Genomic DNA, 12327 nt, shown 5'->3' with positions numbered 1-12327 from the left:
CTTCAAGCAGACGCCCCACTGAGCATGGAGCCCAATCTCATGACCTGAACTGAAACCAAAAGCCAGATGCTCAACCGACTAAGCCACCCAGGCAGCCCTATGCCTTTTATTCCCGTGACTTACTCATTCCATTACTGGAAGCCTTCTCCCACTCCCCTTCACCCATTTTGCCCATCCCACCCCACCTCTCCCCTCTGGCAACCATCAGTTTGTTGTCTGTATTTACAGGTCTGATTCTGTTTTTTGTTTATTCATGTGTTTTGTTTATCAGATTCCACATATGAGTGAAATCATACAGTATTTGTCTTTCTCATGAGAAGTTTGATTTATTTTACTTAGCATAATACTCTCTAGGTCCATCCATGTCATTATAAAAGGCAACATCTCATCCTTTCTTACAGCTAAATAACATATATCAGGAAGTATATATGAGTAACATATAAGTATATATGTTTAAACAGCTATAATTATTTTGACAAATCCTAACATAGTTGTTCCTGTCTCTTTGGGCCATGGTTTGATTAGATGAGATAATATCTTCAATGTCTTCCAGTTTTTTGTGGTGTGGTTTTAAATATTTTATTTATTTATTTGATAGAGACACAGCAAGAGAGGGAACACAAGCAGGGGGAGTGGGAGAGGGAGAAGCAGACTCCCCGCTGAGCAGAGAGCCCGATGTGGGACTCGATCCCAGGACCCCAGGATCATGACCTGAGCTGAAGGCAGACTCTTAACAACTGAGCCACCCAGGTGCCCCCAATGTCTTCCAGTTTAAACACTGATTTTACATATTAAATATATTCAAGATAACTTACCTTCTGCAAATGTAACTGTCACAGTCTCTCTGAGAATATGCCCATTATCTGTAGTCCATTGAAGCTGAAATGGGAACATTTATTTCAGTAAAAACAATAAAGCATTTATAGTAAAAAATGTTTTAAAATATCAATACAACTGTCACATTTTATTCAGTGATAGTATAATTGTGTTTCATTCAGTAATTACTCTCTTCACTTGTTTACATTCTCAAAATATGAGTATAGTCCACTATCCAAATACATTAGCTTCCCAAGTTCAGATAGCAAGAATTTGGATGGCAAAGATCACTGCTTACCAAATCCATTTTACTTCCTGAACTTTGGATAGTGAATAAATAAGAGAGTTTAGGTTGGAAAAGAATAGTAGCACTAGCTTAAAATCTGAATCTATTTAGTTCAGAAGGCATAATTTGGGTAGTAAAAATTTGACAGCAAAGGGTATTGCTACTGAGATTTTTTTAAAAGATTTATTTATTTATTTTAGAGAGTGAGAAGGAGCACATGCAAGCGTTGGGGAGGGGGAGAGTGAGGCAGAAAATCCAAGCAGAATCCCCACTGAGCACGGAGCCCAAAGCAGGGCTTGATCTCATGATCCTGAGATCATGACCTGAACCAAAGTCAAGAGTCAAGACACTTAACTGACTGAGCCACCCAGGTGCCCCATTTTTTGAAAGATTTATTTATTAGAGAGAGAGAGAGAGAGTAAGCGAGCAGGGAGAGCGGCTAAGAGAGAGGGAAAGACTCTCAAGCAGATTCCCTGCTGAGGTGGAGCCAGATGGGATGTGGGGCTTGATCTAATGACCCAGAGATCATGACCTGAGCAGATATCAAGTCAGGTGTTTTACCTACAGAGCCCCCCAGGCGCCCCCTGTCTATTTTTAAAAAGAGAGGAAGGTATACACAATATATACCCAATAAATATTTGTTAGATGAATACGATATACTTTTTACAGAGATAAAATATGTTGATTTTTAAGTGAAGATTACTATTGTTATTATAGTCAGAGTTGGAAATTGATATTTCTTCTTGTGAGAGTAATAAACAAAATTTTAGTCAAATCATCACCTGAAGGTTCATAATGTTTACATTTTAAGAAAAAGAAACTACTATTTCTTCTTTTTTAAAAAAGGTTTTATTTATTTGAGAGAGTGACAGAGAGAGAATGAGGAATGGGAGCGGAGGCAGAAGGAGAAGTGGAGACTCTATGCTGAGCAGGGAGCCTGACACAGGGCTTGATTCCAGGACCCCAGGATCATGACCTGACCTGAAGGCAGATGCTTAACCGACTGAGCCACCCAGGCGCCCCCCCCTTTTTTTAAGATTTATTTATTTCAGTGAGAGGCAGAGTTCAGGGCAGGAGGGGCACAGGAAGAAGGAGAGAGAAACTCAAGCAGACTGCGCAATGAGAATGGAGCCTGACGCAGGGCTCCATTTCAGATCAGACCTGAGCTAAAACCAAGAGTTGGATGCTTAACCGGCTGCATCACCGAGGCACCCCCAAAACTACTATTTTTTCTTTCATCACAGCTATTTATATGGCCTAATAACAACCTCCCCGTTAGGCCAACTAGTAAGAGAAGTTGAGAAAGATTCTATAATAAAACAAAGAATTATAATTGTAATCATACCGTTGCTGGAATAATCTCTGAGTTATACACATTATCTCCATTTCTCAAGGATTTCTGTACCTCATGGATGTGATTTTTAATATCATTTACAGTTGGAAAAAAGGATAAATTATGTCTCTCAGGCACCTCATCAGGTTTAAATAGTTCTCTTTCTACAAATTTTCTGTGGAGAGCATAAAATAGAATAAAAACATAAATAGTAATATACTTCAGATCAAAGGAGAAAATGTTCTTTTTTAGCATAAACTTCTGTAAAGCATGGTTTACAGTTTTATAATTTATATTTTTCCACTTTTAATTTTTTCTGTACATTAAATCAAAGAAATCATGCAGATTAAAGCAATAAAATACCTTCATTGGTTAAATAACTCTGTATCTAGAATAAGCTTTGACATTTTTATAGGAATCATTATTGTCAGTTTAAGCATATGTTTTGAATGCTAACTATGTCAGGCAGTGTACTTGAACACTTCACATCAAGGATCTCCTTTAATGCTTACTATAATCCTGTGAGGTAAGTGCAATGATCATTCCCACTTTACTCCCAATTATCATTCCAGGGAACCGAGGGCTGCTGAAGTTTAATAATTTGCCAAAGTTATACATCTAGCCAGTAAGTAAGAGAGGTTGGGCCTACACTCAGGTTATTGTATAAACATCATGTCACACTGCTGCCAAAAGGCATCACTTACTATATAAAATATGACCTGCTTGAATTTTTTAAGTAGACAAAAGAGAAATATAGAAATAGAAGGCAGCATTGACACATCAATATATAAAAATACACAAAAAATTATAAAGTCCAATATTCATATGGTTTGTGTATTACATTCTATAGACCATACTGCAGAGCTGAATCATACCTCTGTTCTTAAGGTTCAAGTTTAGTAAATAATGCATGATTTTTACCAAATTTTGGCTCTATTCTAACAATGTCCCAATGAAAATGAATATAAAATGTCTGAAAAAACTGCTAAATGGGAAAATCACGTATTAATTAAGATATTAACCTAGGAAATACTCATTGTGTTGTTCAGACGGGACTACACAATAACCAGTATGAATAAGGCCAGTTAAGTACCAGAAATCATGGTGAAAGAGCACAGGCTATAGAATTAGATCTAGATTTCAGTTCTGCCTCTACCTCTTAAGCCAGTTATATAACCACTCATAGTGTCCGTTTTCTCATGCGCAGGATGGAGATAAATATACCAATTTTATAGACTTGCAAGAATAAATGAGATCATGATTATTGTATCCTGAGAATCAGTAACATTGGACCAGAATGCTACATGTAAACTTCCATCATACAAAGAACTATCCATGTTCTTTTGTTATAATACAACTTAATTGCATTTCAAATAGCTTAAATAAGCATCCTGGCCTAGGTTTTAAAATCTTTGATTCTACAAAGGCTTTTTTTTCTGTAAAGGCATTTATTATATAATTCAATTTATATATAATTCAGAAATAGTCCAGTTAGCTAAATTTGAATATGGAATATTTCAAATGAGTAGGCTGAATCATTACTCATGGCTTGCCAAGTATCTGCTAGAAAATGATCAGTTCATAAATGAGATTATTTTAATAAATTAATAAATTATATTCCTTATCTACTCTGATAGCATATATCTTGGAAAACGTCTATGATGATAAATTATTTAAACAAACAAAAATGAAAAATGTAAAAGAACAATTTGTTTTTACTGTACCTTAGCTGTTTCCTTACTGCATATACTTGTTCTATTCCCTGTGACACTAATTCTTGAATCTTATGTGCTACTTGAGGATGCAGACGTGAGGGTAATGCACAATTCTCATCCCTAATTGCTGTTTCCTCTTCTTCAAGAGAAGACATAGGAAAAGGGGAAGGTGGCAAAGGGAGGCAGGAAGTCTCTAATTCATGATACTGATGAGCTTGCTTTGTAGGTAACTGGACATACCACCTGACAAGAAGAAAAATTTAAAATTATATTACTAGACAAAGGCAAGAATCATAGTTACTTATGTTAAAACTCATCAAGAAAAAGAATCATCTTTTAAGATATGATTATATCAGTAAGTAAATGTAATAAAAATTTTAAAATGATATAAATAAAATTTAAAATGTCCTCTGATTTTTTTTAGAAAGATTTTATTTATTTATTTATTTATTTGAGAGAGAGAGAAAGAGAGAGCATGTGCATGCATGGGGGCAGGTAGAGGGAGAGGGGAGGGAAATAGGGGGAGAGGCAAAGAATCTCAAGCAGACTCTACACTGAGCTTGGGGCCTGATTTGGGGCTCATCTCACCACCCTGAGCCGAAACTAAGAGTTGGACAGCCAACCAACGGAGCCACCCAGGCGCCCCCTCTGCTTGACCCCTCTAAGTTGGCTTTATACCCAAATAAATAAAAATCTTTATAAACCTTTATAGACTTTCACTATGGCCCTATAGTGAATAAGGGTACAGGAGTTAAGTATATATGAAAATGGTATTCTAAATTTCATGTTAAGTAAATTTTACCTCAAAATAATGAGACTTTTAAAGTCATCTTTTAAACTGTGTATTTTCCCATTCTTCTATGATTTTGTCCCCAAATTATAACTTCTGTGTTCCACCTATAATCCTTCCAAAGGGTGGCTATAATTCAGAGTCTACCAAGACTGAGCTGAGTGGGAGAATCTTATCTGACAGGAGCTCAATACACTACCTCTATTGCCCCATAGCCCCTCTATTGCACACAGCTCCTATTGCCCCAATGAACAAGAGAATCAACTAAAAGATGAATATAGGTCTTTCATATTGCAGTGCAAAAAAACAGATGCTAGGCAAATGAAACGATCTGGTAGGATACTGTTTTTTTTTTAAAGATTTTATTTATTTATTCATGAGAGACAGAGAGAGAGAGAGAGGCAGAGGGAGAAGCAGGCTCCCAAGGAGCAGGGAGCCTGATGCGGGACTCGATCCCAGGACCCTGGGATCATGACCTGAGCCGAAGGCAGACGCTTAACCATCTGAGCCACCCAGGCGCCCCTGGTAGGATACTGTTTTAATGGATACTTTTATACAAAGTGCTTACAATGACTGATACTCATGAAATGGTGGCTTATTTAAAAATTATATACAATGTTCTCCAAACTGAATGATCTAATTATTGGCTACTCATTTTCCATATATCCAAAAGTTTTTTTATGTATTTATTTTTTTAAAGATTTATTTATCTTTTTGAGAGAGAGAGCACACGAGCAGGGGGATGGGCAGAGGGAAAGGGAGAGGAGCAGACTCCCTGCTGAGTATGGAGCCAGACACAGGGCTTGATCCCCCAACCCCAAGATCATGACCTGAGCTGAAACCAAGAGTTGGACACCCAACCGACTGAGCCACCTGGGCACCCATAGCCAAAAGTTTTGTTTTGTTTTGTTTTTACAAAAACTATATTCTGGGGCGCCTGAGTGGCTCAGTTGGTTAAGCCACTGCCTTTGGCTCAGGTCATGATCCTGGAGTCCCGGGATCGAGTCCCGCATCGGGCTCCCTGCTCGGCAGGGAGTCTGCTTCTCCCTCTGACCTTCCCCCCCTCATGTGCTCTCTCTCTCTTATTCTTTCTCTCAAATAAATAAATAAAATCTTAAAAAAAAAAACTATATTCTGTGCACTTAATCCTCTGGTATTACTGTAAATTCTTCACCTGGACTAACACATAAGAAAGCAAGCTAATATTTCTTCTTATGTAAAATCTGAAGCACAAAAAAATATATAAAAATGGAATTTTAGGTAGGGCTTAGAATTAATTTCTGGCTGCTATAGGTAATCAAAGATGGGTTAAAAAGATATACAGGTGCCTGCAAGTTTGGCTCCTAAGAAGTATCAGAAACAAAGTATGAAATATATAATTATATGTGTTGCTAAACACATTATTTGTCATTTTGGGGAAAAACTTCCATACGGTATACAGAATTCTTTGGTAGGCATTATCGGAACATTTGGTTGATAAACTCAATGGCTTACACAGTGGCAAATTTTAATACCTAGGCAACCACTAAGGAGACATCTCCCTTATAAAAATCATTCTTAATGAAATAATTAGAAAACATAATTATAATTTCTCTTACAAGAAAAAAATCTTGTAAATGGAGCTAATTTGTAAAAATAAAATAATAATATAAATGTCATACCTAAGAACACCGCCAGCATCTACCAAGTTCTTCTTTAGCATGTTAAAGGCTTTTTCCTGCTCCATTCGGATTATTTTCTTGTCAATTTTGGGGTCTGTGGGAACTCTATATTCAGGAAACTTCTGTACTTTTTTAATGTAAATCCTGTTTATAAGTAAAAGTAGAATTTCTTTCATTATATTATAATATCAGGAAAATCAAACTTACCAAGCAGAAGTTTAAGCATTAAAGTTTAGAGAAAAATCAATTAAACTAGAAAGCATTCAGAGGATTATGTTGAAAAATAAGCCATATTCTCAGTGTGTAATATTTAGCAAATTAACAATAATCATGACATCAGTAAAAATATCTGAATATTTATGGATATTAACTTTTGTTTCTGGATTTGCCTCTTCCCAATTCTCCTGGAAGCCATAAAAAACGCATGCCTGGGGGTTCCAGAAGGGTGCTGGCAGGAGGGGGATGGGCAGCAGCTGCGGCAGCTGGAGGATGAAGAAGGAGCATGTGCTGCACTGTCAGTTCTCTGTGTGGTAGCCACTGTTCGGAAGCCTTACCATCAAGAGTGTCATTCTTCCACTCCTCAGAATGTGAAGGATTATTTACTTGATGGTGGAACTCTGGTGGTTTCAGGAAGAGAAGATCCGCCAACACGTTCTCAGCCAAACAGTGATAATAAGGCAGAAGAAATACAGTGGTCGGATGATGAGAACACGGCTACCCTTATGGCACCAGAATTTCCCGAAGTCACCACTACAGGTCAAGAAGCTATCGATTCCCTGGGGAGCAGTGTATTTCCTAAGCTTAATTGGAGTGCCTCAAGGGATACATACTGGATAGCAATAAACAGTTCTCTGAAATGTAAAACCCTCAGTGCAGTCTTTCTATTGTTCAAGAGTTGTGATTTCATCACTCATGACTTTACTCAACCATTTTTTCATTGTACTGATGATTCTCCAAATCCTTGTATAGAATACGAACTTGTTCTTTGAAAACGGTATGAATTAATTCTTCAGCTTTCCATTACACAAACCGTGAAGTGACAGTTCAACCCTGTCCCTGAGTTACTGACTTCCCAAGGACTTTGTAGACCCGTCTACTGGGGAGGATGCTTATAAACTCATAGATTTTCATAAACTGAAAAGAAATCAGCAAGAGGATGACTGATGAGAGCACCAGAGTTCAAGTCCCAGATAGAGAGGAAACCATCTTGGTGTCAGGAGGCTGCTCTCAGTTCACAACTTCCTGTTAACCCATTCTGTCAGGGTGGGAGGCAGGGTGAAATCAATACTTCTTTATATTCATATACATTAAGCCGGAAAAAAATGGAGGGACTTTGCTACTTGTAAAAATAAATTATAAATAGATCTTAAACATAAAAACAAAAAAGAACAAAAAACTCATGCCTGGATTACTTTAATAGCCTCCTTCTCGGCCTCTGAGCCTCGTTCCTTAAATCCACTTGATATATTAATGCTACAATAATTCTTCACATTTGTCCTTTTCTGTTGAAGAATCTACCTGCTCTTTAATCAAGTACGAATTTCTTGGCAGCATTCAAGCCATCCCATATGATTCTAGCTTATTTACCTAATCTTACTTTCAATTATTTCAAATGTAAAATTGCTTTTTCAGTGAAGTTTATCATTTCAATGGTACTTCCTCCTCTGATACCAAAAATACAATCACACCATATCTTTATGCATATAATTTCCTGGCCTACAGTATCTCCCCTCTAATTCCTTATCTACCCAAATTCAATCTAAACATTAGCATTCAGGTTAAGTTGCACTTTCCTGTTAAAGAATTTGCATGGATATGTTCTTTCTCTGATGAGTTAGCTAATTGACACATTTGGTACTATATACTATACCATTATGTTTTCCAAGTTTTTTTGTTTTCTGATCTACCTCAACAATATTTTAACTTCCCCATGATTAAGTAAAATCTTGTACCTCTTTCGGTCCATGGCACCCAAAGTATTGCTGGGCACAACAGATACTCAAAAAGTACTTGTAGAATGATATAGGGAATAAAATTATTTCTTTACACATAGAGACTTTCTCCTAAGTTATATCTAAAGTTTTATATTGCTTATATTTAAAAGCAGTTAAAAGTTTTGCTTCATAGTCAGGTTTAAATATTGCCTAAAGTTAATATTATCAGATTAAACATGAAAAGTCTTCTGAACTAATTTGAAAAACTTGAGAATGTGCAGGTTTGTAATATAAGATGTGATGCTGAAATAAAATGTTTCAAAGATCAACTATACCCAACCTTTGTATGTTATCTTTTTAAATTTTATCTGAGAATTTAAAACTTTCAATGTCTAAAAAAATATTAGAAAGAACATTACAAAAATCTTTTATTGCTTCAAATTCTTCATTCTCTCCCAAAGCAATGACCAATCTGTAGTCCTAGTCTATCTAAAACTTATTGTGTTGAACTCATACATTGATAAAATCTCTCTAAAGAGCAATCATCTTTACAATACCTGTAAACATTTAAAATAATATAAACTTTGCCCTAGCAATTTCATTTCAACAAATTTATTCTACTGAAAAACTGCACAAGTATACAAATAGGTATAATGTTATTAACTGCAGCTTTGTATATAATAATAAAGAATACTTTTCAGATCCTACATGTCCATCACTAGAGGACTAATTCACTAAATGACAACCCATCCATAAATGTAATATTGTATGGCTATTGAAAAGAAGGAACCATGAAACTAATATGTCAATTATATTTCAATTTTTAAAATAAATAAATGCAAAGAAGGAACCAGTCCTTTTATGTGCAGATATGGAGACAATTTTGAGATACACTGGAAATGAAATAACAAAAATAAAAACAAAGCATAGAGTGGTATATGTCATTACATTCACATTAGTGTGAAGCAAAATAGTTGTGCAGTAAATAACCACACCAGGCATTCAAAATAGAAATAAAGCAATGTAAATTCACAGCAGGAAAGAAGGTATACTACTACCTAACCTTAAGGAAAGAAAATATTAGTAAGTTTTACTGAGATTTCAACATTTATGAGTGTAAAGGAGGAGATATATATATATATATATATATATATATATATATGCATGCACATACACAGAATATCTTTGGAGGGTTACTCAGGAAGCCGGTAAGGGTTGTTGCCTTAAAAAGGGACATAGGACTAATGAATCATTGAACACTACATCAAAAACTAATGATGTACTATATGCTGGCTAACTAAACATAATAAAAGTAAATAAATAAATAAATAAATAATAAAAAGGGACATAGGGAGTAGAAGTAAAAGGAAACTTATATTGTACTGTATATTTATTGGCACTGTTTAAACTTAATAAGAATGTGCATATTATCTATTAGAAAATAAATACTTAATAAAAAGGAAATTAAAGAAAATAAAGCTTACCGGGCTGGACAAGTGGCTTTGTAGAGCTGACAAGACCTGCTCTCCTGCTCACTGATTTTTTTTAACTGGAAACCTTTTCTTCTTGGCCCATACTGACACTCCATTACCACGGCTCTACTCCCTGTGGGCCAAAACCAACTATTGATATTAATTCAAGTATCCATCTGTTCTGGACACTAGAATAAAAATAACTTGGTGGTGGCAATGTCAAAATTTACACTTTCAATTACACAACTTTAAGTAAAGAAAACATCAGTAAGTCTTACTAAGTTGTACAAACACATAAGTTTAAAAGTTTATTATAATATTGACCAAACGTACATTATGGTAAAGAAATTTGCAAATACCACATTTACTGAATGTTAATGGATATTTACATACATATGGTTTTTAATAATAAAATTTCACTTTATAAGTAGAAATTAGCAAAAGCTACATTTGTTAGTAAATATTGTCATGTAAAGTTTTATTTCCTTTTATAGTTATTTCCTTATTTCTATTTATACTGTTAAAATATAGTTCCCCCTTATTCACGGGGAATACGTTCCAAGACCCACAGTGAATGCCTGAAAGGATGGATAATACTAAACCCTATATAAACTATGTTTTTTCCTATCCATATATACCTATGATAAAGTTTAATTAATAAATTAGGCACAGTAAAAGATTGACTACAATAACATAAACTAGAACAATTATAACAATATATTGTCATAAAAGTTATATGAATGGGGTCTCTCTCAAAATATCTTATGGTACTGTACTCACCCTCCTTCTGGTGATGATGTGAGATGATAAAATGCCTACATGATGAGATGGAAGTGAGGGGAATGACGAAGGCATTGTGATGTAGCATTAGGCTACTACTGACCTTCTGACAATAGTCAGAAGGAGGATCATCTGCTTCCAGACTGTGGTTGAGAACAGGCAACTGAAACCTTGGAAAGTGAAACTGAGGATAAGGGGGGACTACAATAATGTAATAACCAGCCTCTGAGATGGTCCCCAGTGATCCCTGCCTCCTAGTACTCACGTCCTTGTGTAATTCCCTCCCCTTTAGCATGGGCTAGACTTACTAAGTTACTTCTAACAAATATGGCAGAAGTGACAAGATGTTATTTTTGATATAAGGTTATAAAAAGACTGTGACTTCCATCCTGGGTATGCTCTTGCTCTTGCTTGGATTGGTCTGTCTGGACGAAATCAGCTGTCTGTGGTGAGGCAGCTCTGTGGTGAGGCCCATGTGGCAAGGAATAAGCCACATGAGTGAGCTTGGAAGCAGATCCTCCCCCAGCCAAGCGGTGAGATGCCTGCAGCTCCAGCCAACACCCGAATTGCAGTCTTGTGACAGAACCTGAGGCAGAACCACCGTGCTAAGCCACTCTTGGATTCAGGAATCACAGAAACCAGGAGATAAATGTTTGCTGTTTTCAGCCATCAAGTTTTGGGTAATTTGTTACATAGCAATAGAATATAAATAAATGGATGTAAAAAGTTCATGGCTTTAAATAGAATATCCTATTTTAGGTAGAGTACAGCAAATTTTTCAAATATAAAATAAAAAACCGTCATAAGTGAAAGTGTTGATAAAGCCAACATTAAAATTTAAAACTTTAAAAATTTATAAATTTAAGAATTTATATTAGTAAGGGGATAATAAAAATTAATATGCAGAATGTAAAGAGTTACAAGTAATTTTTAAAAATAAAGAACAGAAGAATGGGTAAAGACTATGAATAGGTAATTCAGAAAGAAAAAAAGATATTAAATGAACAAATAGATGTTCAACTTTACTAGTAAATATGGAAATGCAAATTCAAGCAATAGTAAAATACTATCTCACACTCTTCGCATTGGCAAAATAAAAAATTTGACAAGACTCTAAAATAACTTAATCCACTTATGAATTTTAACATCACGAAAAGGTGTTGCACATAGGTAGCAATAAGAAGTACACAGCACACCTATGAAGTATTCTTGCAAAATACTTTAATGGAAATTAAATATTCATTTAATTAAGCCTCTAGATCTAACAGTTCACAGGAAATATAGGAGATTTTTAAAAAACATCTTAAACTACAGCACAGAGATGGAATCAACAAAACTCAGACTATAGAAAACTCTACAGGATAAACTACCTGGGGGAAAAGAGGAGAGAAATTTTTAGATGAAAAGAAATTAAGAGATAAAACCAAATGTAATCTGTTTGGATATGAATTTGAACAAACCTATGGAAAAAGAATTATTAGATAAGTAAAGAAATGTGAACATTATTAAGAAATTACTGTTAATTCTTTTAAAAGTATAA

General features: G+C 35.3%; 1 protein-coding gene and 1 pseudogene across 11 annotated transcripts in view; one reads left to right on the top strand and one right to left on the bottom strand.

Moving 5' to 3' along the window:
* The window catches only part of CARF (calcium responsive transcription factor), a 96400-nt gene that overhangs the window by 47549 nt on the left and 36524 nt on the right, over nucleotides 1-12327 (bottom strand). For 9 of the 11 annotated variants that reach the window (XR_003519113.2, XR_003519110.2, XR_003519112.2 and 6 more), the window contains 5 exons: nucleotides 10020-10140; nucleotides 6602-6745; nucleotides 4160-4393; nucleotides 2448-2610; nucleotides 816-879 (listed from right to left, as the gene is read on the bottom strand). Coding sequence is in view for 1 of the 11 variants with exons in the window: in XM_027589444.2 (XP_027445245.1) it covers nucleotides 816-879; nucleotides 2448-2610; nucleotides 4160-4393; nucleotides 6602-6745; nucleotides 10020-10140 (726 nt within the window). In the remaining 10 variants the exon portion in view is untranslated. Of the gene's footprint in view, nucleotides 1-815; nucleotides 880-2447; nucleotides 2611-4159; nucleotides 4394-6601; nucleotides 6746-7155; nucleotides 7239-10019; nucleotides 10158-12327 lie in introns of those variants that run through there. The other 2 variants (XR_003519118.2, XR_003519119.2) reach the window with 2 other exon arrangements.
* On the top strand, nucleotides 7091-7602 carry LOC113919771 (annotated as a pseudogene).

Source organism: Zalophus californianus, chromosome 3 (genome assembly GCF_009762305.2).
Source record: "Zalophus californianus isolate mZalCal1 chromosome 3, mZalCal1.pri.v2, whole genome shotgun sequence".
NCBI lineage: Eukaryota > Metazoa > Chordata > Mammalia > Carnivora > Otariidae > Zalophus > Zalophus californianus.
This window is presented reverse-complemented; position numbering and strand designations above follow the sequence as displayed.